General features: G+C 46.1%; 1 protein-coding gene across 1 annotated transcript; it reads left to right on the plus strand.

Moving 5' to 3' along the window:
* Positions 1-2,279: 2,279 nt before the first annotated feature.
* LOC148093522 (uncharacterized) lies at positions 2,280-26,260 on the plus strand. Its single transcript, XM_087815199.1, has 12 exons — positions 2,280-2,361; positions 10,102-13,407; positions 15,844-16,032; positions 16,538-16,668; positions 17,041-17,099; positions 19,464-19,615; positions 20,096-20,164; positions 20,253-20,415; positions 21,455-21,616; positions 21,780-21,877; positions 24,732-24,811; positions 26,219-26,260. Exons 1-12 carry the CDS (start codon positions 2,280-2,282, stop codon positions 26,258-26,260), a joined length of 4,533 nt encoding a protein of 1,510 aa, XP_087671325.1.
* Positions 26,261-27,604: the final 1,344 nt, after the last annotated feature.

Here is a 27,604-nt window from a genome sequence, read left to right on the forward strand (position 1 = left end):
GGGGAGAAGTGGACAGCAGATGAAATAGTTAAGCTGGGCAGGGCTTGTTACTTGCAGGCATGGGGAAAGAGAAGGCCTGGATGCAGCCGTGGGGGTGAGGGGTGGGAGGTGAGGGGTGGGAGAATGCCTGAGACAGAGCACACGAGGGAGAAGCAGCAGGTGAGGCATGCTGAGTGGGGGTCTGGTGGGGGCTGACAGAGGATGAGGTGCCACAGGCTCTGGACTGTCTGAAACCTGGGACGAGGCCTGTGGCTTGTGGGCAGAATGTGGGTATGGTAAGAGAGGAGGGCACAGGCAGGGGAGACCCTGAAAAAGGCTGAGAGGAAGGTGCCCTTGGCCTCAGACAGATGAAGGAGTTGCCTGAAAGACTTAGGAAGTGGGTGCCAAACATGCGCCCATCAAAGGAGAAGATTCCAGGCACAGCTGGTTTCTGCGTGCCCTGGTAACAGTCGCTGTGACTGTGCACTGGTGACCCCTGAGCAGTCCCTTCCTCCTGCTCCACCCTGATCCCAGTCACCTCTGCACCCACCCATGGCCCACGTTTGTCATGGCCATGACTTTTGACACCAAGGCACATTAGTGTGCTGCTGCTCTGGTTCCCTCCTGTTCCCTCATCACACTGGGCCTGCCTTCCAGGCTCCAGAGTTGTCAAGACCCCCCCCTAATAGATAAGCTACAATGGATGGGCCGTGGGATGTGCAGCTTAGAGCAGATATAGGACTATTCCTTTTACTGGAAAAATTCCCAGCCCCGCGCCCCCCCACCCCCGTGTCTCTCCAGCCTCCCCCAGGCTCACTCTCACCCCAGTACCTCTCCCCACAGATGAGAATATGAAGGACAAATTCAGCCTTGAAAACGCCTATAGCTGCTTCTCACCCTCCCGGAAGAATGTTGACTGCAGAGGTGACTCAGGCCCCCCCCCCCCCCCCCCCCCCCCCCCCCCCCGCAGCTAGGAGCTGCTCCCATTTCCCCACCCCTGCCCTGCACCACCCTGGGGCTTCCAGAAAAGGGAAGGGCACACAATGTCACTCTAACTAGACATTGCCATCACTGCAGGTCCTCTTGGCTTCACCTCCTCTCTCCCACCCCCCAGCTGCACATTTAGAGGCCCAGGGAGGTGACAACTTCTCAGCGAGTGGGGCAAGGGCTCCCAACCCTCACCCAGATCTGGACAACAAGACAGCAGCAGACAGAGAGCCCACCACAGGTCAAGAGGAAACAGATGTCAAAGCCAAGGCTTCAGCTCAGAGCTGGCAGGCTGGGCCTGACCCCTGCTGCGAGTCCCTCTCAGTTCCCTCCCTCCACGTAGGAGTCCCAGGGCTGCCCAGATACTTCCCCATCCTTGTCTGCTCCATCCACGGTGACTCCACACTTTGGAATTTTCCTTACTATAAAGAAAGTCTAAAGAGCAGAGTGTGGGGTGTTTTCTTCCTCTCCTGCAGGGGCCTGATGCAAGCCTGGGTCTCTGGAAAGATACTTCCTGGGACAGCACTCCTCTAAGAGTTGGGTGTCAAGTCTGGACATGGGATGCTTTCGGCCCCTTCTTGTGCCCACATGTGGAATATGGAGCCCCTCGCCTGCTTTAGGCTGGGCAGGGCCAGGCCCACCTCTGCCTGGGGTAGCTACGGCAGAGGGGTCTAGGGCCAGGTTCAGGGAAGGAAGTGGACCTCTGGTCCAGGGAGTCAGGGGGAGAACAAGGCATAAACACTTGGCTCTGCTGACCTTGAGGGGGTGTCCAGGTCAGCCCAGGTGGCCATGGGGGGCTATGTCCACCTGTGAACCCACAGATCTCTGAGCTCACAGGCACAAGAATTCTTAGTCATCCCAGAATGATGTGGCAATGATCTATACCCTATGTCCTGGGGCGGGGCTGAGGGTGATGCACAGGAGCAGTGAAGAGGGCTTGAACAGAGGGATGGAGTCAAACACAGGGTACCTTTCTATTTTGGGGCTCAAGCCCATTCCTCTCTCCTCCACTCTTCACCTCCCCCAAGGGGCCTCCTCAGTTCTCCTAGGCTGCTTCAGATCCCATGTCTACCCCTTTATTGGGAGGTGCCTATGTGCTGTCTGTCTAGGGAGAGTCTCCCCATCCCACTGCCCTTTGGCCTGTCATGTGTAAAGCTCCCAGACTGGCTCAGATTCAGCCCTGCCCCCAGATCTCCAATGTCTCAGGGATCAAAGTGCTCTAGGGCTTATTTATTTCTAAGGTTCCCTGGCTGATGTTTATTTCACTCACTTCTGATAGGGTAGAGGACAGGTGCGTGCCACTCTGAGCATCGATGCCGAGACTGATGACACTGAGAGTCTGCCTGCTGCTCCTTGTCCTCCAACTCCTGTCTCTCCATGCAACTGCTGGGCAAGGTGAGTGACTCCTGGCTTTGCTACCCTGGCAGCCCCAGCCTCAGCCCCAGCCCCAGCCCCAGCAGCAACTCTCAGATCTGCTAACACCCTAGGGAGGGCTGCTGCCTGCTGGCAGAGGGCTACTCTCTGCCTGGAGCACAGCTTCATGTCCCTCCTTCTCTTCTACCCTCCCCAGTGAGATCTGAGGGAAGAGCAAGGGCTTTGGAACTCATCCAAGTTAGCTTCTCTCAGCCTCAGTTTCCTCTCCAGAAAGCGAGAATAAGAAGGCCGACTTGTGTGCCGACCAGGTGGCTCAGTTGGTTGGAGTGTTGTCCCCTACAAGAAAAAGGTTGTGGTTTGATTCCTGGTCAGGGCACATACCTAGGTTGTGGGTTCCATCCTGGGGCGGGGCGCGTATGAGAGGCAACAGATTGATGTTTATCGCTCACATCGATGTTTCTCTCTCTCTCTGTTTCCCTCTCTCTCCCTTCCTCTCTTTAAAATAAAATCAATAGAATATATTCTTCGGTGATGATTTTAAAAAAAAAGAATGTCAACTTGTTAGTACTAGAGAATTAGATGGAACCCCCTGGGCACAATCCCTGGCCTATGACAGATACTCTTAAGATATGTCCTTACCTTGTGAGTGTGCTCTTCCAAGCCCCTCTCACCTCTCATCCCTGCACCAAATGCCCATGGTCTTTTTTATATAACATGATACAAATGCCTTAAATCTCTGCTCGAACTCTTGTCCTGGTCATTTCTGCATCATCCCACCCTGCTTCATGTCCCAACGATGTCACAAGCCTGTCAGGTGTCCCAGAACCAGGAGAGAGGCCACTGCTGTAGCCAAATGGGCACAAGATGGAGTTTCAGGAGCTCCAGATTCTAATCCTCTTATGAAACTGCTGTTGCCCAGTGGGGCAGCTTGGTTCATCTCGGGCCTGTTTCTTACCGTGAAGGACAAGGGCCCTTGAGGGTCCTTACAACTCAGCTGCTCCAGGCTCCATGACTGTGGGGAACATACTTAGGTTGGCAGAGGACAAAAGCAGGTCCTTTCTGGACCTTCCAGGAGCTCCCTCTGCCCCTCCCTGCCTCCAGAGGAAGAGGGACAGGAACCAAGGCAGAAACCAAACCAAGGGACTCAAGACTCTCAGCGCCTTGAAATGCCTTCTTGGGGTGGCCTGAGCAAGGATGGAAGGGAGTTTGGAGGCAAAAGTAGGGACTTCATACTAGGTTCTGTGAATGTCATTTAAATCATCATGTCCTAGACTTTGTCCTGCCCTGAACTCAGACACTAGGAGCAGTGGGAGCTCCTGGTGCCCTAGCCCCAGACCCTTGCCAGCTCTTCTCCCAGGAGGAAATGGGGTGGGAGAGGGGAAGAAAGTACACCTGAGCTTTTGGAACCTGTATGCTCCTTAGCCCAAACCCACCCATAGGGGCAAGGCCTTCTGAGGACCAAGCTGAGGGCTGACCAGGGGAATGAAGAGGATGGGGGAGGCAGGGGGAGAGAGGCTGGGGCAGGGTGGGGCAGTGGCTTGGCTTGCTCTAAAGGCCTGGCTCACTGATCTGAGCTCTGCACCATTTGGCACAGAACCACCAATGTGACATTACCTGGGGGTACTATTTTATTAGTATTAAGAATGACACCCTTGCCTGGCTAGCATGGTTCAGAGGTTGAACATCACCCTATGATCCAGGAAATTAAGTTTCGATTCCCAGTCGGCACAGGCTGGGCTGCAGGCTCGATCCCCAGTAGGGGGTGTGCTGGAGGCAGATCAATGACTTTCTTATCATTGATGTTTTTATCTCTCTCTCCCCCTTCCTCTTCTCTCTGATATCAATAAAATCATTTATTTATTATTTTTTTTAAAAATGACACCCTGTTCTTGGAGCCCTTTCTAGATCTTCTGGGCTCTTAGTCACTTGATCTCTAATGGCATTTTAGTAGGGGAAGATCTTTCCAGGCCCCTCTCATCCCTCCACCTTCCTTCCCTCTCCTTTCTCCCTGCTTTTCCCTTCCCTCTCCAGTTCTTCTCCCCCTTCCTCTCCCTCTCTTGGCTTTATTCTCCTCCTTCTTTCCCCCACTCCACCCTTGGCCTCTTCCACATATTACGCACTCTGTGGTTCATTGCATCTCTAGTTTCTGTGAAATGGGGCCTTTCAGATTCTCTGTTGTACTCTTCAGGATGCTGTGTTCAACCTCTGGGCCTGGCATTGGCTGGTCTATAGAGCCCTGGCCAGCTTTGAGTGGCATCTGACTCTCCCCTGTCCCCTCTCTGGGGACCCAGATACCACATCCTTCCTCAGGCTACTGAACTGGGGAGGCCTCCACCTGGCTTTTCCTGGCAGATACACCCTCTTGCCACTGCCCAACTCTCCTCCTTCTAGCACACCTGGTTATATTGTAAACCAACAAAATGCAATGTCCTCTCCACCCAACCCACCCCTGCCCAGGCTTTGGAAGGGTTCTCTCACCTCCCCACCTAGCGGAAATGCTCAGCCACCTGTCTTTAACGTGTCCCTCTGCCTTTTCCACCCTCCCCTGCCCACGCCTGTCCTGGGGCTTTGCACCCACCATTTCCACCACCATCCTACCTTTGTTCTCCTCCTGAGGGAGTTTAAAGAGCACACACTCAAGTGCCAACCCTTTCCACTCTCCCACCCCTACTCCCACTCCATCAACAAGGCCTACCTCCTCTGAGGAGTCTTCCTGGGTATCTCCGCTAACTTCTCCCCTCAAAGTCACCCCTGCAACCACAGGTGACCAGAAAGAAAGTGCAATAGCTTCCTAGAGCTGCAGTAATAAATTAGCACAACCTGGGTGGCTTAGGACAAGAAAGTTTTTGTCTCATATTTCTGGGTGCCAGAAGTCCAAAACCAAGTTGTCAGCAGAGCTGTGCTCCTTCTGAAGGTAACAGGGAAGGATCTGTTCCAGGTCTCTCCCTTGGCTTCTGGTGATTTGCTGGAGATCTCGGCATTCCCTGACTTGTAGGCACATCACCCATCCCTACCTTTGTCTTTACATGCCGTTCTCCCTGTGCTCATGTCTGTGTCCAAACTTCCCCTTTTTATATGACATCAGTCCTTTTGGATTAGGGTCCACTCTACTCCAGTGTAACCTCATCTTAACTAATTACAGCCACAAAGACTCTATTTCCAAATAGGTCACTTTCTGTGATGCTAGGGGTTAGGATTTCACCATACAAATCTAGGGAGAGGGACATAATTCAACCCATAACAGAGGCCACAGAGGGTTTAAAGCATGGAAGTAATCTGATGCGTGCATATTGAAAAGATCCCCCTAGCTGGGGTGTGGAGGACTGGTTGGCATGGAGTAGGAAGCAGGGAGAGGAGGAGGGAAGCCATGGCAATACTCTGGGTGAGAGCTGATGGCATCACTGACTCAGCACTTACAGGAGAAATGGAAAGAAGTGGATGTGTTCAGGGTATGCTCTGTAGGAAGCACCAGCAGGCCTGGTGGATGGAGCAGATGTGGGGTGTGAAGGGGGAAAGAGACCTAGGATGCCTTCAGAGGAGCTGGGATGATTTCTGAGAGGGGACTAGAAGAGTAATCAAGGGTCTTGTTTTGAATAAGTCTGGGGTACCTAATTAATATCACTTGGAGATGTCAAGTAGAAAATAGGAATCACAAGTCTGCCATTAAGAAGGGAGGCCAGAGCTAGAGACACGCCGGAATCGTTGGAATGTGGATGGTGTGAAAAGCCGTGAGCTCCCCCTGGAGGGGAGAGTAGGCAGGAAGCTCAGGGCAGAGCCCCAGGATAAGCCCAGATCTCCCACAAGGAGGTCTAGAAGGAATGGCCCAAGGGATGGGAGGAAAACTGAGAGACTGCAGTAACCCAGAAGCCAAGAGAAGACAGTCTTTCAAGAAGGAGAGGGTGTAGACAAGAGATTAAAATCCACACTACTGTCCTCTACCCATGATATGACTGGAACCCATTAGTTTACTAAGGCTGCTGTAACAAAGTACCACAAATTGTGTGACTTAAAACAACAGAAATTTATTGTCCTACAGTTCTTGAGACCAGAAGTCTCAGGGCCCCATTTCACCTGATGGCTCTGGGTTGGATCCCTCCTTGCTTCCTCTTCCTGGTGTTTGCCGGCCATTCTTGAGGTTCTGTGGCCTGCAGAGGGATCCCTTCTGTCGCATGGTTGTCTTCTCTCTGTGTGTCTTCACACTGTCTTCACTCTCCGTGTCCAAATTTCCTATTTTTCTAAGGATACCAGACATGGGTTAGGGCCCACCCTAATGACCTGACTTCAACTTGACCACCTCTGTGAAGATCAGTCTCCAAATAGGGGCATTTTCTGAGGTGCTGGGGATTAGGATTTAAATATATCTTTTTTAGAGGACACAATTCAACCCATAATAATTGCTCTAAATCAAAAGGCCTATTGGTTGTTGAGGGTGTGAGAAACAGGCACTGTCACAGAGAGGTGGAGGGAGTGCAACTTGTACAATTTTACAGAAGGTCATTTAGAAAGAAGTAACACAGTGTTGAGTGCTTCTGCTCTTTCACCTGGAAGTTTCCATGTTTAGGAGTTTACCCCGTGAATATACTCGCACACACCCGCACAAAGTCATGTGTACAAGGATATCCATATTCACCTGACAGCACCTGCCTATTGTTTTTCTATTGCTGCCATGACTAAGTGCTGAGCACTTAGTCACATAAAATACTGTTTGATAATCTTACAGTTTCATGGGCCAGAAGTTGGGACGCAGGTGTGGTTCAGCTGGGTTTTCTGCTTACGATCTCACCAGACTGAAATCAAGAGATCTGCAGGCCTGTGTTATTTTCTGGGGGCTCTGTGAAAGAATCCTCTTCTGAACTCACTCAGGTTGTTGGCAGGATCAAGTTTGGCCCAAGGTCCCTTTCATCTGCAAGCCAGCAATGGCCTGTCCTCATGCTTCAGATTTCTCTTCTGCTCCTGCCTCCCTGCTTTTAAGGGCTCATGAGATAACATTGGGCCTGCTCTGATGATCCAGGATAATCTCATTTTAATTGTTTTTTAACTTGAATTGTACCTACAAAGTTCTTTTTACCATGTAACATATTCTTGGAAGTAACATCAGGGGGTGGAGATAATGGGGGCCAAAATTTTGCCTATTTCACAGCTCAAATATCCATTTCTAGGAGATTGATTAAATAAATTATATAATAAGTTATTGATTATTCAAAAATCAAACCCTTTTCCTCCCCTTCCTCTTCTTCTTCCTCTTCCTCTTGATTCTCAAGATAATTTCCTAGGTCGGTCCTGAGAAATCTCAGGGTAGGGCTGTATTTCCCTTTACTGAATGACCTTCCTGAATACTCTACCCAGCGGCCTGTGAATAAGTTTCTCTGGATTGGCTAGTGGGAGCAGCACTGTTTCCATCCCTATGTGAGCGCCTGGTCCTGGTCCTTCTCATCTTTTCCAGTGGTGTTTCCACGGTCCTGAGTAGTTTCTTTATAAGCAAGCTCTAATCAGTACAGTACTTAATACTCAAAGGACCCTTTGTGGATCCTCAGGGAGCTCTCTGTGCAGCTCTTTCTTCTCCAGTAATTCTGTCCTATGAACTCAAGCTGCCTGGTCTCCTAAGACTCTCCTCTGTATCCCCTTAACTCGGGAAACCTGCTAGGCTCTCCCTGGGTTCTCTCTCCCTGCACTACTGCCTGGAATCTGTTCTTAAGTCAGTAAGCTAGGGTGATTGCAGGGCTCACCCCATTTGTTTCCTGTCTCTCAGGAACCACTGTCCTTTGTTGCCTGACATCAAGTGTATTGAAAATCATCGTTTCATGTCCTTTGTATGCTTATATGGCTAGTTAGGGGCTGGGTGTTGTTTTAGGCAGTAGGGTAAAATTATCCCCCATTACCACTCCATCTTGGCCTGAAGTGAAGTCAGTCCAATAGCTTTGATAAGGATCTTTATTAGTGTTTAATGTAATTTACATACTTGGCTAATTAAGTTCCTTTAACAATTCAAAGTTGCATTTATAAAATGAACACATTATATTTTCTATTTCACGACTTCAAGTGTTTGATTAATAAACAAAACCTTTCCAAGTATACAAGAAGCTCCATGAATCTAATAGTTTAAAACTTCCCCAAAACTTAAGCAAATTTACACACCTAATAAATTAAATATATATGGTGAATCTTAAGTTCTCTTAAATGTTCAAATACTATTTACAACCCTAACAAGATTTTAATGTAAAATGACAAGTCTAAACCCATCACTCAATTATGTATTTTAAGTTGAAACTACAAGGTTGGCATGTTATTCCAATAGACCAACTTCTCTTGAACATTACAAATATAAAGTAATACAAATAAAATATAACACAAATCCTTAATGTGAATAGATTATTTAATACAAAAATATTAATACTAAAGGTTTGAATCTCTTAAGGATGGTGAGAGTAATTGTATCTGTTCTAGCTCTTCCACTATATTAGGATATTTTTGTATCTGCTGTAATATATATGCCCCAAATATATAATGGTTTGACCACAATAGAAAGTGTTGTCTTGCTCATGTAACAACATAAGGCAGATGTTCCTGGTTGGCAGGTAGCTTTCCTTCATGTGCTGATCCAGGGATCTACGTTTCTTCTTTCTGAGAATTCCCTATTCCCTTGGGCCTCTTCACCATTGGCCTCCAACAGGTAGAGCAATTGGGATCATGAGGGAAGTTTTATGGGCCAGGCCTGGAACTGGCACCCATTAATTGTGCTCACATTCCATTGGGAAGGACTTAGTTACAAGTAAACACTTATTTCCCTGAAATCTGACTCCTGAATTGGGCAGGAGTTTTCTGTCCTATACCTGCACCAAGTGACATTGCCCCAACCTCCCCAAAGACCTGTGAAGCCTCATCGCCCACTCCCAATTTTCTTGCTTCACCTGCATGTGGACTTGGTCCTGATGACTGATTTCTAGACTGTGAAACAAGCAAGGTGGTCAAGGTACCAGGTGCCCCTTCCAGAAGAGGATGGGGGAACTCACAAAAGTTTGAAAGAATGAAGGGTCCCTTGCCTGGGAAAGAATGTTATAGCTACAGGAGACTAACTTCCCTTTCTCTCAGTCTTCAGTGAGGGCAGAGCTGTTTGGAATAGAGGACAGTATGTATCTCAGGAGGGCCTCCAGGACCTCCAGTGCCAGCAGAGCAAAAAGCAGGTGAGGCACTGCAGCTCTAGGAGCAGAGCAAAGAGAGCCTCAGCATTCAAAGAATTGGATTAACCTTTGATAGGCTGCCATGGGAAGCAGATTTTACAGCCCATGGCTGATTGGTTGCGGGGGACTTACCAAGAATCTTTAAGGGTGGAGGGAACCAGCCACAGTCTGTGGAAGGGAGGTTAGGCTCAACCTGACACAAACAACTTAGAAGACAGGGTAAAAAAAACAAATATGCCGGCAAAAATATTTCCAGTTAATGTCAGACAAACTTTGACACCTAAATTTCTCTGAAAAATATCTTTTACAGGCAGCAATGCAACAGATATTATACTTTCAAAAGCTGATGCTGATGGATCCAACTATACAAAACCTATTAGAAACACTAGTACACTTACTACAACTCCTACTGACAACAAAACACAGATGGAAAACAATACAGGCACAAGTACATTTTCAGGACCTCTTACTCAGAAAACCATCCCTACGACACAATATAAAGAACCTAATTCACCTTCAACAGCTCAGACTGGCAGCACCTCCTCTGGTTCAACCTCAACGGGAGATAACACCTCTTCTACAGAGCCTACTGCAACCAGCAGCCCTGTAACATCTACTGCAGAGGCTACTACATCCTCAACAACGCCTTCTGGTGGCACCACTTCCCTCACAACCTCTACTGATGCCACTGTCTCTTTAGCATCTTCTACACCTAGTGCCACCACTATGACAACGTCTACAGATGCTGGTGCAACTTCAGCAACTTCTGCTGAAAGTGCAACTACCATGACAACGTCTACACCAGCTACCACTGCATCCGCTACCAATCCTACTGACACCACCACCCAGATGACTACTTCTACAGAATCCAGTTCATCTTCAACAGCTCAGACTGGCAGCACCTCCTCTGGTACAACCTCAACGGGAGATAGCACCTCTTCTACAGAGCCTACTGCAACCAGCAGCCCTGTAACATCTACTGCAGAGGCTACTAAATCCTCAACAATGCCTTCTGGTAGCACCACTCCCCTGACTACCTCTACTGAGGCCACTGTCTCTTCATCTTCTACACACAGTGCCACCACTATGACAATGTCGACAGACTCTGGTGCATCTTCAGCAACTACTACTGACAGTGCAACTACCATGACAACTTCTACACAGGCTACCACTGCATCCGCTACAACTCCCACTGACACCACCACCCAGATGACTACTTCTACAGAATCAGGTTCATCTTCAACAGCTCAGACTGGCAGCACCTCCTCTGGTACAACCTCAGCGGGAGATAGCACCTCTTCTACAATGCCTACTGCAACCAGCAGCCCTGTAACATCTACTGCAGAGGCTACTACATCCTCAACAACGCCTTCTGGTGGCACCACTCCCCTCACAACCTCTACTGAGGCCACTGTCTCTTCATCTTCTACACCTAGTGCCACCACTATGACAACGTCTACAGATGCTGGTGCAACTTCAGCAACTTCTGCTGAAAGTGCAACTACCATGACAACTTCTACACAGGCTACCACTGCATCTGCTACAACTCCCACTGACACCACCACCCAGATGACTACTTCTACAGAATCCAGTTCATCTTCAACAGCTCAGACTGGCAGCACCTCCTCTGGTACAACCTCAACGGGAGATAGCACCTCTTCTACAGAGCCTACTGCAACCAGCAGCCCTGTAACATCTACTGCAGAGGCTACTACATCCTCAACAACGCCTCCTGGTGGCACCACTCCCCTCACAACCTCTACTGAGGCCACTGTCTCTTCATCTTCTACACACAGTGCCACCACTATGACAATGTCGACAGACTCTGGTGCATCTTCAGCAACTACTACTGACAGTGCAACTACCATGACAACTTCTACACAGGCTACCACTGCGTCCGCTACCAATCCTACTGACACCACCACCCAGATGACTACTTCTACAGAATCAGGTTCATCTTCAACAGCTCAGACTGGCAGCACCTCCTCTGGTACAACCTCAACGGGAGATAGCACCTCTTCTACAGAGCCTACTGCAACCAGCAACCCTGTAACATCTACTGCAGAGGCTACTACATCCTCAACAACGTCTCCTGGTGGCACCACTCCCCTCACAACCTCTACTGAGGCCACTGTCTCTTCATCTTCTACACCTAGTGCCACCACTATGACAACGTCTACAGATGCTGGTGCAACTTCAGCAACTTCTGCTGAAAGTGCAACTACCATGACAACGTCTACACCAGCTACCACTGCATCCGCTACCAATCCTACTGACACCACCACCCAGATGACTACTTCTACAGAATCAGGTTCATCTTCAACAGCTCAGACTGGCAGCACCTCCTCTGGTACAACCTCAACGGGAGATAGCACCTCTTCTACAGAGCCTACTGCAACCAGCAGCCCTGTAACATCTACTGCAGAGGCTACTACATCCTCAACAACGCCTTCTGGTGGCACCACTCCCCTCACAACCTCTACTGAGGCCACTGTCTCTTCATCTTCTACACCTAGTGCCACCACTATGACAACGTCTACAGATGCTGGTGCAACTTCAGCAACTTCTGCTGAAAGTGCAACTACCATGACAACTTCTACACAGGCTACCACTGCATCTGCTACAACTCCCACTGACACCACCACCCAGATGACTACTTCTACAGAATCCAGTTCATCTTCAACAGCTCAGACTGGCAGCACCTCCTCTGGTACAACCTCAACAGGAGATAGCACCTCTTCTACAGAGCCTACTGCAACCAGCAGCCCTGTAACATCTACTGCAGAGGCTACTACATCCTCAACAACGCCTCCTGGTGGCACCACTCCCCTCACAACCTCTACTGAGGCCACTGTCTCTTCATCTTCTACACACAGTGCCACCACTATGACAATGTCGACAGACTCTGGTGCATCTTCAGCAACTACTACTGACAGTGCAACTACCATGACAACTTCTACACAGGCTACCACTGCATCCGCTACCAATCCTACTGACACCACCACCCAGATGACTACTTCTACAGAATCAGGTTCATCTTCAACAGCTCAGACTGGCAGCACCTCCTCTGGTACAACCTCAACGGGAGATAGCACCTCTTCTACAATGCCTACTGCAACCAGCAGCCCTGTAACATCTACTGCAGAGGCTACTACATCCTCAACAACGCCTCCTGGTGGCACCACTCCCCTCACAACCTCTACTGAGGCCACTGTCTCTTCATCTTCTACACCTAGTGCCACCACTATGACAACGTCTACAGATGCTGGTGCAACTTCAGCAACTTCTGCTGAAAGTGCAACTACCATGACAACGTCTACACCAGCTACCACTGCATCCGCTACCAATCCTACTGACACCACCACCCAGATGACTACTTCTACAGAATCAGGTTCATCTTCAACAGCTCAGACTGGCAGCACCTCCTCTGGTACAACCTCAACGGGAGATAGCACCTCTTCTACAATGCCTACTGCAACCAGCAGCCCTGTAACATCTACTGCAGAGGCTACTACATCCTCAACAACGCCTTCTGGTGGCACCACTCCCCTGACAACCTCTACAGAGGCCACTGTCTCTTCAACATCTTCTACAGACAATGTACCTACCACATCTACTTTTGCTACCACCTCTTCTGCGGTGAGTCCCTCAGACACCAGCACATTTTCAACAATTGGTTCTGACACCACCTCACATATGTCTACTCCTGGCCACTCCAACCCTCCAACAACCTCTGCCTCCTCCACTTCTGTGACCTCTGACATTGTCACCACCCCAACTTTGTCAACTTCAACAGCTGGAACAAAACCTAGCACACAGAGTGCTACCTCCACTGCTGTGATGAAAAGCACTCCTACCCCAACTCCTAGTGCTCTACCAACCTTACCAGGTAAGTAATTTCCTGAATTCACCTTTTTGAAACCTAAATTTCTTTTCAATCTTCTCCCTTTGTGGTTTTCTCCTTAAAATTTTTACTTTCACTTCTTATGCTCTTATTTGTTTTCATTAGATAAACCCCTCTACAGTCCTAGTACTCTCCCATTTATTTCTGTGTATGTCTTGCTGTTTCTAGCACTACGTTGCTCTTTTGTACAACCCAATTTATCCTTCTTTGCCTGGACACCTTCAATCCCCAATAAGGTGTCCGCACATTCTGTTTTCACCCTCTTATACTCTACAATTGCCTGTCCCATTGCCTTTTATATACTATAATCTCATTTACTTTGTATTTTTCATTTACATCTTTACATCTTTTTAGAGAGGTTTTAGCTCATTGATTTTGCGCATGCTTAAGTGCAAAGTTTTGTTTTGCTTTGTTTTGTTTTTGCAGGAGGATGTTGCCAATAGTATTCACATATACCTTTGGCAGCTATCTCTCTGCCACCATTCACTTTTATTTTATCTTATTTTTTGCCATTTTATGTTACCTTATGCATCCACCATAGAAGCAAAAGAAGATTCACTTTTATCAGCCCTGAACTCTACCTTCATGTCCTTGAATGTTTATCCTTATGCCTTCTTCTCTCCGACTCGAGCTTTCACTCAGCTCCCTTAGCTCTGATTAGAATAAGACCTGCCCCACTCCATACCTACTGTTATAATATATACTATTATTATATATTATTTGGTATACCATTATACCTGTCAGTATTGTTATCAGATTGGGAAAGGATATTTAGCATGCATTAAAGAAAATACAGCAGGTCCTTGAATAATGTCTCATTCAATGTTGTTTTATTATAACATTAATGAGATGCCATAGGAACTTGTTTATATCAATCAACTTACGGTAAAATTGGCTTCATTATATATTATTTCACTTCACAGAACCTATTGAGGGTGTTAAGTGAGGACTTACTACATATTAGTTAACATACTTGAAAGCTTTACTGATTTAAATAAACTATAGATATGCTCACAGACATATGACCTGTGTCTGTCCAGGCCACTGTCCAGTCTGACTAGAACTGATAAAGATGAAAGGTGGTTCTTCAGCTTTTGGCTGCTGAATTCTCTCAGGGTTTTGTGAATTCTTCCTATGTTGAGTTCTACTTTGCCTGGCCTTTCTATTATGTGGCTTTGTTCTCTGATTTTTCTCCAATGTGTCTTTGTCTTGGAGAGTTTGCTCTGGTTTTCAGGCGATGGGCTGAGCATCTTCAGAAGGGCAGTCTAGACCTTGTGTTGCCAGGAAATCCTACAGTTGTTTCACAGCAAATGTCAGGTGGCTGCATGACTGCTGAGACCAGAGATAGTTTTGGTCATCTCCCTGAAGGCAGATGGTCCCCTTCTGTCTTATTCCTGTCCCCTGGAGATTGGCTTTCTTTTTAGACTGTTGGGCACACACCCTAGCAGTTCCTTTTGCTGTTTACTCACAAGCCTGGGCTTAAGCACTTAGATCAGATATGAACATTCTTTAGGAAATAGAGAGAGAGAGAGGGAGAGAGAGAGAAAGAGAAGGAGGGAGAGAGAAAAGGTGGGGAGAAAGAAAAAGAGAGGATTTATAGGTTTCCAGTGCCCAGGATTCTTGTGTCATCTCTTCCATTCTTTCAGAATGTCTTAGACCAAAGGCTGTAAACAGAGGCTGTGTGATATGAGTGCCCCGGGTGCAGACCCAGCTCTCTGAGTCTGGTGGGGGTAGACCAGGAGGCAGAGGTCTTCGTAGAGTATATGCACACCTCGTGTGCCTCCCCAGAAGAACCACACCTCAAGTACTGGTCTGCACAAGCACAGCTCTTTTCAAGAAAAGTCAAGTAGAACAGGGTTTTGAATTTTTGGCATAGATATTTGAGAGTTGCCTTTAACCACTTCCTATCTATTTAAACTAAGTCTACACTCCTCTCTCAAACTCCATGTTCCAGCAAATAAAAATGAGTCAAAAACCGTCACAGCAGCAATAATTTCCAGGACAAGCTCTTCTGAAGCAGGCATCGAAGGGACAATGCCTTGCTTATGCTCAGTCTGGGTGGACTCCAGACTGGCTCAATCCCCCCAGGCTCTCTCCCAGTCTCTGTCTCCCTTTTTCCCACCCTCAGTCTTGACTGTGTCTCCCCTCCTTCTCACAACACCAGGTTTTTCTTCCCTTGCTTTTTAGAGCTAAAGTAAAGTGTGCTGGAAGTAGGACTCCACAACCAGGTAAACTCTGCTTCCATGTGGAACCTTAGCCTCTCTCCACCTCACTTCTCCCATCTGTAAAGTAGATATGATACTGTCCTGCCTGCCCAGGGCTCATGAGAATATCAGATTAGACTGTGTCTGTGAAAATATGTTGCAAGCTATAAAATATTGTGCAAATACATGTGGTTGAGCTGGGCCTTGTCCCTTTCAGTGACCTGCGAAAACGGAGGGACCTGGAACGGAAAGGTCTGCCAATGCCCCCCTGGCTATGGAGGAGATAAGTGCCAGTACGAGGTCATGGTCTGCCAGAATGGAGGCTACTGGAATGGGAACAAGTGTGTGTGCACCAGCCTCTACCAGGGGCTGAAGTGTGAGGATGTGGTCCAGAGCATTGAGATAGGTGAGTAAAACCACAGGGCCCTTTCTTCCCCAACTCTGGGCTGCACCTCCATGCTGGGTACTCATTCCTACTCCTCCTTGGCTGGGAATATGGCTTCTTCCTGGGGCAAGCATTTTACCCAGCAATACGAAAGTAAAAATATTTTTTTAAATGAATAAATCAAAAGATATAGTTTGGAACAAAATATAAATTTGGTACAGAATTTTATCATGAGATATACTGAAAATAAGTGAGTATATGATGGAGCAGAATATAAAAAGTGTATAGAATTCTCTAGTAGAATATAAAACCCAAGGTCTCTTGGGCTCCATTCCAAAGCCATGAGGAGTACAATGTACCCCCCTCTCTCCAGAGGAACTCTGGTGTTACCTGAGTGAAGGTTGGGGGTGGGGGACCCAAGCTATACCCTTACCCAGGGCAGAATTCCTAGAGGTATGGGTCTCGTTGGCAGAGAATTCAGTGAGTGCTGCCCTCAGTAAGTGATGCTGTTGTTTGACTCCCTCAGAATCTCCTCCAGAGACTGTCTCTGCCCAGGTGGAACTGACTGTGACAGTGACCAATATGAATTTCAGCCAAGATCTGCAGAACCAGTCTTCTCAGGAATTCCAGAAGTTCAATAAAACATTCACAGAACAGGTGGGTCTGGGAGAGGAAGTCCCCATTGCCACACAGATCCCTCCAGGGAAAAATCTCTACGTGCTAAGAAAGTAGATGAAGGCCTCATTAGAGGTGTGTGTTTCTCAGCTCACCATTTCCTCAGGGCTTGCAAGGGAAGGAGGGGAAAGACAAAGCAAAATTCCACCTGGGGCTTCCCAGGGGCCTCAGGGGCCACAAGGGCTGGTCTCTGGAAAGAAACTGCTTTGTTGGGACAGTGTGCCCCTGCCAGCTGGGGATGGGAACTGGGAAATGCTGCATATCCATCCTCTGCCCTCCTAAAATTTTAAAGAAAGGCCGGGAAGGCCCCAGGTGAGGCCTCTAGGATAACACAGTGACTTCCTTGCCTTTCAGATGGACCAAGTTTATATCGGAATCCCTGAATATGCAGGGGTTATCATCACAAATTTGACGTAAGTATCTGGGTCTCCTAGGAAGATGTCTATGGAGTGGAAGCTATAGTGTAATTATAAAGACAGTTGTAACTATATCCCCTGTCTGCTAGGGCTGTCATAACAAAATATCCCAGACTGGGTGGCTTAAACAACAGGTATTTATTTCTCATGATTCTGGAGGCTGGAAGTCCAAGATCAAGGTGTAGCAAGTTGGTTTCTTTTGAGGCCTCTCTCCTTGGATTACAGACAGTCACCTTCTTGCTGTGTCCTCACATGGCCTTTCCTCTGTTCATGTGCATCCCTGGGATCTCTTTGTGTAACCAAATTTCCTCTTTTTTAAAAAAAATGATTTTTATTGATTTTAGAGAGAGAGGAAGGGAGATATTGAGAGAGAAAAGAAATATTGATTGGCTGCCTCCTATACATCCCCTACTGGAGATCAAGCCTGAAACCAGGCATGTGCCCTGACCCGGGAATTGAACTGGCAACCTTTTGGGGAACTGGCAACCTTTTGGGGAACACTCAACCAACTGTGCCACACCGGCCAGGGCAAATTTTCTCTTCTTATAAGGACCCTGGTCAGATTGGATTAGGGTGTACTCTAACAACCTCATTTAAACTTAATCATTTCTGTGAAAGCTCTATCCCCAAATACAGACACATTGTGAGGTACTAAGGAATAAGGGTTTCAGCATATGGATTTGAGGGAACACAGTTCAGCCCATAAAACCCTCCAACAATTAGAGTTTCACATACATTTTCCAGTTGAAAGCTCATAACCACCCTGTGAGTGAGGCCAGTAGGGCTGTTCCCAATGTGCCGATGAAGAAACTGAGGCTTAGAGAGAAGCAGTGAGTTGCTTGAAGGATCATTTATAGAGTGCTAATGCCAAGACACAACAGGCCAGAACACCTGGAGGTTACAACTTGTGTGATGGACACCTCATTAGTCTTCAATGGTGAAGCCAAATAACTTAGCTTGCAAAGGGAAACCCCCAGGACAAGAGGGGCAGAAGTCCACAGTTGTCCTGTACTCCCTTCCACTCACCTAGGATAGGATTTTGCCCCCACAGAATCTTTACCCTACTATTGATCCCAACTTTATGAAATCCTTTGGAACACAGGGAGATATTCTTTCTCATGGTTTACAGAGTCACCATTGATGATTTTCAAAAGGAACTTATAACCAAGAGAAAAAAAATTGTACAAAAATCACAGAAAAATACTGTTTACCAGCCTTCATTTTTCTTCCTCCCTTAATTCTGTCTAACACACAAGAGAGGCCACCCCAGGTAGGACTGGGTGGGGTTCCCAAGCCCCCTCCTGGGGTCAACCTCAGGGTAGGTCATGTCTGCTCTTCAGCAGCTTAGCTACCCTGGAAGAGAACAACATTTTTCCTTTCTGCCCCTAAAACTCCTCTCTAGGACTGGCATGTGTTGATCCTGCAGGGCTCTCTCTTTGCCCCTGGGGTGGGGGTGGGGAGCTCTGTAGTGCCAGTCTTCATCTCTGTATTGCACTTGTCCCTCAGTCTCTCAGGCAATAGGGGGAGGATGATGGGCTCTGTGGGCCAGGCACTGAGCCAGCGCCTTCATGGTCCTGCCTAAAGGCATCATGGGTTTTCATCTGTTCCACTGCCTTAGGTGGATAGGAAGAGAGCTGGGCTCTGAGGGCTGTGAGAAAGCCTGGCAGGAAAGTGATTCTTGCTCAGAGAGTGGGGGACTGGGAGCCAGGGACGAGAAGAGGAAGCATTGGAAAGCTGTGAGCATGTCTGAGGCCCTGGCTCCTCTTAACTCCTGAGCAGGGAATAGGGAAAGAATTTTGATGAGAATTTTAGCTTTTTAGGTATCAGAAATTCCATTTAGAATTGACAAATATTTGTGGGAGTAGAAAAAATGGACATATGCACCTTGAAATTTTTGCATACAGTTTTAAGAGGCTCACAGACCTCCTGCGGCCAGCCTACCACCTACAGATTCATAAATCCCATAGGAGTCTCCGGTGCAGCCTCCTCCCCTGTGGCCAATGGCCCCTTATGGATACCTTGCCAGCAGCTGCCCAGTCTCCTGCTTAAGTACATATAGTAACACCTTAGGGATGACCTCTTCCATGGTGCCGCCTCTCTGTTAATCTTCATCCCTGAGCCTTCTCTGAGTTTTCCACCTTTGTAGACGGTCCTCTTAGGCACAGGGGATATGGGTCCTATAGTACCTGGAATAGGACCTTCACACAGTAGACACTGAGTCTTCATTTTCAACGGTCCTCCCCCAGCTCTGCCTTTCCATGGGGGCAGAGAGGGCAAAGCTCGCCTGGGGAAAGGTTGGAGAGGTGAGCACCCATTAGCACCCAGGAGGATAACCAAAGACATCTTTCTCTCGCTCCTCAGTCATGGCAGTGTGGTGGTGCAGCATGACGTCATCCTGAAGGCCAAGTTCAACCCAGAATACAAGGAAGTTTTTAAGAATGTCACCCAGATAATAGAGGAAAAAATTATGCATGTAACCCAAGAGCAAGTATACAAGAATTTCACCTGCGAAAGTAAATTCCTAGGCTTCTGGGGAGGGGCATGAGGAGGCCTTCAAAGACTCTTTAAGCTTTGTCATGCCTGGGGTGGGGGAGGGAAGAGAGGCAGACGGGAGAAACAGAACACTGAGAGACCTGGAATCAGTCCCAGAGCTTGTCACTCAGACTGGCAGGTGCCAAGAGAGGCCCTGAAAGGAGGGTGCCAAAGCAGGTGTGCTAAATCCTGAGTCTGCAGGAAAATGAGGGTGCACCTGACTTATTCCCCAGTGTAGATGTTTCTCAATGCAATGAGCAGAATGGGGATCTTGGCCAAGGAGGGTGTGGGAGAAAAATGACACTCAGAGAATCATGGCTCTGGAGAGCTGAATGTGAGGCTAGAATTCCCTCTTTTAGGGACAGATTTCCACATCCCCCATTACAGCCCCACATCCTCCCCCCACACACACCTGAGCCCCCTCTAAACAAGCTCATTGGGGTTTCGTGTCTCCTTCACAGCCATACTGTGCTTCAATGAGAATGCCACAGAGGTGAAAAACATTTCAGTAACCCCATACAACCCTGAAGGTAGGTGACCCAGGGGCTTCAAGTAGGGCTGGGAGGGGGGCAGGCAGCCCTCCCAGCCTTTCAATCATGTGCCTCCATGTCCCCTCAGAGGATTGCCGGAAGAAGGCTGGGAAAGACTTTGCTGACTACTTCTTTGTGGAGTACAAGGACCAGAAACCAAATTGCATCAACCGCTGCATGCCTGGTTTCAAAGCCTCCATGGACTGCAACTTTGGTACATGCAAGCTGGAGCGCAGTGGCCCGAAATGCTAGTGAGTGTCCCATTGCCCCATCCCAGGCCTGCTACCCTCTTCCTTGCCCCCCTCCCTACCCGGAATTTCACTCCTCAAAACTCTACCTGGAGACCAAGGTAATGAAGTGAGTCCTGGGGACTTTCCTAAATGTAGCCAGCCACAAAGGACACTCCTGGCCAGAGTCCCAAGACCAGGTCCAGAATGGACTGAGAGTGGTTCAGTAACCTGGGGTATGTGTCCAGTGAGGCTGAGGACAGTGTCAAGCTCTGAGGAAGCAGAAGGAAGGTCCTGGCTTCAGGAAGTTCCCAGTCAGATGGGGAGGACAGGGCCTTGTTTCCAGGGAGAGTTGAACATCCCCGGCTGCTGAAATGGAGACAGAAGACCACACCTACATGGGAAGGGTGGAAAGCCTGTAAAAGCCGAGGGAGTAGGAAAGCAAAGAAAGGCATTGCCTGCTGAAACTAAACCAAAGAGACCAGCTGGACCATGAGGTATGAGGAAAGGAGTCACACATATGCAAAAGCCTGAGTAGTTATTCTGTGAAGGCTTCCTGGAAGAGGAGTTTACAGGCTGTCACAGGGAGGAAATGAACAGGGCTTAGAAGGGGCATCTCCAGGGAGGGGAAGTTGCTTCAGAGATGGAGTGTGTGTTCTGGATCAGGCATTGGGATTGTTCTTCCTGATTGGGAGGGAGGCTGAACATGAAGGTGATTAATGTGTGGGTGAAAGGGTCTCTGTTGGGTTGTCAAGTTCTTGGGTGCAGCCCAGGGAAGCCCCAGAGTTGGGCCAACTGTTTTAGGTTTTGGGTTGCAAAACCTGAAGGCCTAGAGTTGGGTATTAGGCCTAATTAAGCCACCCCCCATGGAAGCTGAACTTTGTCTCTTTTCATCCCCTCAGGGTGCCTTGCTCTGCACCCCGGCAATCTCTTCTTCACCTTCCCCTCATTAAGCACCCATGAGGTCAGGGTCGGTTCTGAGACTGGGGGACTGCAAGCATTGGCTGGCCCTGACTCTGAATGACTCCCTCTCCCGCCTGCCTGCTCCTTCTCTCCACCTCAGCTGCCTGACCACAGACACTGACTGGTACAGCGGGGAAACCTGTGAGGTCCGCACCAAGAAGAGCCTGGTGTACGGGCTCCTGGGGGCAGCAGGCACAGTGCTGCTGGTTGTCCTGGTCATCCTCCTGGTGTTCGTGCTCCACTCCAAGAGAGAGGTGAAAAGGTGAGCCGCAGCCACCACCTCTTCCAGGTGCCTCGGGCGCCTCCTCCTTTTCTGATCCCTCTGCCTTTAATCATTTTATCCTTGGGGTGGACAGAGCCCGTCCCCAGATTCTAGTTCCCATTGTCTACTTAAAATGGGATCTCCCTGGTGTTTCTATCAACAGGCAAAAGTCCAAAATGACTCAGTTGTACAACTGGCATAAGGAGGATGGTGGACCAGCCCCTGGGACCTACGAAAACATTGGCTTTGACATCCCTGAAGGTATTAGAAATTCTCAGTGGCATGTGGGAGGGCTTGAAGGAACAAAGGGGAAAAGCATTTTCATCTCCAAAACATTTTGTTCCATGTCTGCAGCCCTATATCCACCACTGGCTCCTGCAAGACCCTGGATGGGGAACAAGTATGGGCACAGCATAATTAGGCCATGCATGTGGGGGGGATGTCACAGGTTATTCAATGGCCATAGATTTCTCTAGAACACAAACTGTGCATATGTGGAAACAGATAAGCACCTAAGATTGGTAAGCTCATGAACAGGTGGGTTATAGCTCAGTAAAGTGATTAACTACAGATTTCAGTACATTAAATGTACATGTTAAAATGTCTAGAAATCGAGTCTTTAAATTCTAAAGAAGGAAAAAATGGAATGAAAATATTTCTAAAAATTGTCTTTAAATTCTAAAGAAGGGGAAAATTGGAATGAGGAGAACATTTTAGTCTATCCACAAAAAGGCAAGAAAGGGGAAATTAAAATGGGAAAAGGAATACGACAAATAGCACGAAATAAGATAGAAAATAATTCAACCATATCAATAACTATACTAAATATAAGTGAGTTAGACACTCCAATTAAAAGAGTAGATTTTTAAAAATCTGTTCACTGTGGATGAAAGGCACATATAAAATAGAAGCACAGAGTAAGGATGAAAATAGAAGAATGGAGAAAGACAAAACAGAAAAATACCAAAATAGCTGTTGTTCTATATATAGCTATATTCACTGTGGGCAAATAAACTCTAAGGCTAAAAGAATTACTAGGGATAAAAGTGATCAATATCTACTGGGAAATGGTTTACTTTGTTAAGAAGATATACTAAGTCTAACTTGTGAGTCCTATTAATACAGCTTTAAAATATATAGAGCAAAAATTGACAAAACTACAAGTAAAAATTGATGAATCCACCAACAGGGTGATAGATTAAAAAAACACACACCACTTCTCTTAGTACTTGATTGATCAAGCAGGCAAAAAAGGCATCAAGGATATAGAACTTTCATACAAAATAAATAATAGCCTTAATATAATTTTCATAAACAGACTGCATTCAACATCTGGAAAGTATATGTTGGTTACAAGAGTATATAGAAAACTTGTAAGAATCACCACACACAAAGCCAGAAAAAAAGTCTCAATAATATTTTTAAACATTATTTAAATCAGGCTATATTATCTGACTACAATGCAAGTGAGTTAGAAACCAATAACAAAAAACATTTCTTAAGCCCGGTAGGGCATCACTCAGCAGTTGAGCATCGACCTATGATCCAGGAGATCAAGGTTCCATTCCCGGTCAGGGCACATGCCCAGGATGCTAGCTCGATCCCCAGTTGGGATCGTGCAGGAGGCAGCCGATCAGTGACGATTCTCTCATCATTGATGTTTTTCTCTGCCTTCCTCTCTCTGAAATCAATAAAGATATATATATTTTTAAAAATTTCTTAAAAACTAAACTAAAAATCCTATATCTTTGGGAAAATTTTTAAGTTTCTAAATAACACATAGGCCAAAATGTAAAGACCAAACTCACTGTGCACATAGATACAAAGATGCTAAACAAAAAATTAGCACATCATATCCAGCAGGTATAAAAAACACGACTAGTTGAGTTTATTCTAGGAAACAGAGTTAGGTCAAGATTAGAAAATCTATTTATAAATTCCCCAGATTACTAGAATAAGAAGAAAACTATGATCACCTCAATGGATGCAAAATAAAGAATTTAATAAATATCCATATCTGCTCTTTATAAAAACTCATCCAATTAGGAAAGGAATTCCCATTTTCTGGTAAAGGCATCCACACAAACACACAAAAATCATTCTTATTGAAAAGACATTAAAAGTCATTCAATTTATCCAGGGGTTGGCAAACTTTTTACAAAGGGTATATTTTGGGCTTGGATATATGATCTCTGTCACAGCTACTCAACTTTGCTGATGTTGCACGAAAGCAGACAGAGACAATACATAAACGAATGAGTGTGTTTTTGTTCCAATAAAACTTTTCCCACCTCTTAAGAATTTTTAAAAATTCTTAGCTCTGGGACACAAAAATAAGTGGCAGGCTGAATTTGGCTCACAGGCGGAAGTTTGTCAATCCCTGTATTGAACCAGAAGCAATCACAGATGTCCTCTGTCATCAATTCTATTAATTATTGTTCTTGGTATCCTCATCAGCATAATAAAAAAATAAAAAGAAAGTGTTTAAAGATTGGAAAGAAAAAATGAATTGCTGACGTGGTTGTATTACATAAAACCCAAAAGAATGTTAAATCACTAAGATGAATAGAATTTAACAAAGTTGCCAGATATAAGATCAATTTTTATAAGGTGAATTGCATTTCTATGTATCAGCAACAAACAGATAATGTAAAATAAAAATACTCTATACAGCACCTAGAAATATATTTAACAAAGGATGTTTAAAACTTTTCAGTGGAAAATGATAAAACTTTATTTTAAAATATTGTAGAAACTCTACACAAAAGAAAATCCACGTGTTCATGAATTGGGGAAGTCAATACCCTATTGCTATCAAATAGCACCTCAAGCCAGGTCAAATCTGAATGGACTTCATGAACTTGAGAAAGTTCATGCTTGCAAAGTGCTTATGGTTTTTCTTTGATTTTAAAATGTGATTTTTTATGTTTTTCAAGAATCAATCAAACCATTTGCTGAGGTCAGGTGAGTTAGGTAGCCTCTCACGTTTGCAATAGTTTTCAGGTTCCTGGGAAGTGGGAACACACCCCTCACTGGGCAGTGGGTGGGATTAGAGGGAAAGATGAGAGCTTGTCTTCCTAACCATGTGTTTACCTGGGGCTTTCTTGCTGTATAGAACCAGAGAACTCCGTCAACCTGGACTCCGTCTATAGTAACTTCCAGCCTTCCCTGAGCCACATAGACTCTAAAACAAAGGTAAGAAGGGTCTGCATGAGATGCTCATCTCTCCCTGCTCTGAGACCCCATCTCCTCTCCTACCATGGTAGGATCTTCAGGAAAGCAAAGTCATGTTTATGATTTGTTAGTGCAGGTGATTATCCAGGCCTGCACTGCTGGGAAATGGATATAACTCAGGATGGCAGCAGGTGGGAGAGGAGAGCTAAGCAGCAAGGTGGGGCCTACCCTTTTTAGACCACTGCAGCTTCAGATTCAAGAGGCTTCTTTCTGCACTTTTATGTTCTTGATGGCCAATTTATTTCGTTATTTTAATTTTCAAACACACATGAAAGTCAAAATACTAGTGCAGTAAGTACCTATATACCTCATCTAAATCAATAATGTTTAACATGTTGCCATATATATTCACAATTTTTGTTGAACCATTTGGAAGTCAGTTGCAAACATTATGACACTTGATTGCTAAACACATTAGTACATACTCTCAAATACCATTATCACACCTAATATGTTGATAATTCAAGAATATCATCCAATATCCATTTTTCCCATTAACCCAAGAACATCTTATTACCAGTTTTTTCAAATGTGAATACCATAAAATTTCACTCACTAACTTCTGCTGTGTCTCTTTGGTCTTTTAACCTACTACTGGCTCCTACCTTTTTTTAACATACAGGGGTGGGCAAAAGTAGGTTTTTAGTTTTTGTATAGAAAATAATACAATGATTAATAAATAATAATATAAGAATAAACTGTGTTTTGCATAATCACAACTGTAAACCTACTTTTGCCAACCCAGTATTGGTTTTTGTAAGAGTCTAAGACGGTTGTCTTAAGAAATGTTACCACATTCTGGATTTGTCTCATTATTTCCTTATGATGTCACTTAACATGTCCCTCAATCTTCTGTATTTCCTATAAACTGGCACTTTGGACTACAGGCTTGATTACACTCAGCGTAACCATTTTTGTTAAGCATACATCATAGACAATGGTCTTGCATCACCTTGAGAGGTACATAATGTTAAGTTGTCTCACTATGATTGAAGCCAAGGTAGATCACTTGAGCAAGGGATGACAACTCCTTGATTGGCACTTTTATTTTAACTGGGTGGATATTTGAGGGCAGAAGAAATACCATCAGAGCATTCATACCTCAGAAGAAGTGTGATTGGCTTCAGGCACTGGCTCTCTTCCCTAGAGTCAACCTTGTTGCAGAGGTGAACTCCTTAGCCAGGGCACTTTTAAATCTATCTAACTTGGGGGTCGGTTAGAGTGGAGAGATACAGTTCATTTGTACTAGACTCTAGGTATTAGAATAAGTTCTAAACTGAGTGCTTCCCTTGTCCCAAGACTCATATGCTTCCAAATTCCAGGTTTCTCATGGGCTCAGCCCTGACCTAGTTCTAACTCTATTTCCAGATCAAAATTCAGAGGCCTGAGGTAATGATGACATCATTTTAAAGCAGAGGAAATTTCACATGGATCTGTGGGGTCTGGAAATGAGGAGACCTCAGTTCAGCTAAGTTTCATGGAACATTCCCCCATTGAGAGCATTACACAGGAACATGACAAGAAATAAGGAAGAAGAGGAGAGAGACCAGAGCTCTGAGAATCTCAAATAGAAACTCCACTGGGCTTGTCATGACCTCAGGCGAGTCCCTTCTGCTCATTCTGGGGAGGTTCTTCCTCCTCCTTGCCCAGCTTCAGCACCAAGGACAGCATTCTCATCAACGGGTTTACAATGGTGATCCTTCAAATACTGGGACTGCACTTTCTGTTGTACAAAATAATCTTTCCTGTAAGATTTATTGAATTTTCTCTTCATGAAAAACATTTATTAATATATAGCACTTGGGGGTATATAAGATTATGGGTATTTTTAAAGTTCTTTTTATCTACAGATTTTGTTTCTTATTAGTCAATATAATCATATACTTTTTATAACTAAAAACAACACAAGCAATTTTATTAAATTTTTCATGCTTCCCATACCATTCTCCAGTCAACACCCATACAAGCTCATATTTCTCACCTGCCAGGCTCTCTCCTCCTCTTATTCTCTCCTCCAGGATGTAGGGTCTGGTAAATTTGGCCTCAAGATGACAAAAGCTAAATCTGCAGCCTAGAAGAGTGCCATCTCTGTCCTTCCCTGGCATCACTTGCTGGCCACCGAGGATGCCATGAGGATCCCACGCACACTCACCCACATGACACAGGGACTCACTTCCTACTGAGAGAGAACCAAGTTCTCCTTCTGGAAATCGGCTGTTTCCATAGATCTGAAGAGATGGAGTCTTGGGCCCTATTTCCAGATTTCTCATTAACTCCCTTGGTTAAATTTGGGAAAATCATATTTGACCATTTGGACTTAGTCTTGCCTTCTGCTGAATAAGGACTAGGTTGTTTTTAAAGTCCCCTTCATCACTGCGATTTTTAACATTTTTAGAATGCTTTATTAGTATTCCTGCCATGCAGCTCAGGATCCATTTTGTGCTGGAAGGTCTTTTCCACCGACCACCCCACTTTAACCTTAATCTAAGAAAGAGCCTAGAATCTGCTGCCCCCTCATGGAATTTTAGAGCATCTGCAGGTACCATTCAGCAGCTCCATGCCATTCCCTCCTGGCCTCACCTATTAGAGATCTTTAGGCTTCATTTGCTTCATTCCCTATTTGCCATAAAAATCTCCAGCTCCTCTTTGTCTCGTACACCAAAGGGCAGATTCAATTCCTGGTCAGGGCACATACTCAGGCTGCAATTTGATCCCCAGTCAGGGCACATGCAGGAGGCAGCCAATGACTGTGTC

The sequence above is a fragment of the Miniopterus natalensis genome, chromosome 3, assembly GCF_054644295.1.
Source record: "Miniopterus natalensis isolate mMinNat1 chromosome 3, mMinNat1.hap1, whole genome shotgun sequence".
NCBI lineage: Eukaryota > Metazoa > Chordata > Mammalia > Chiroptera > Miniopteridae > Miniopterus > Miniopterus natalensis.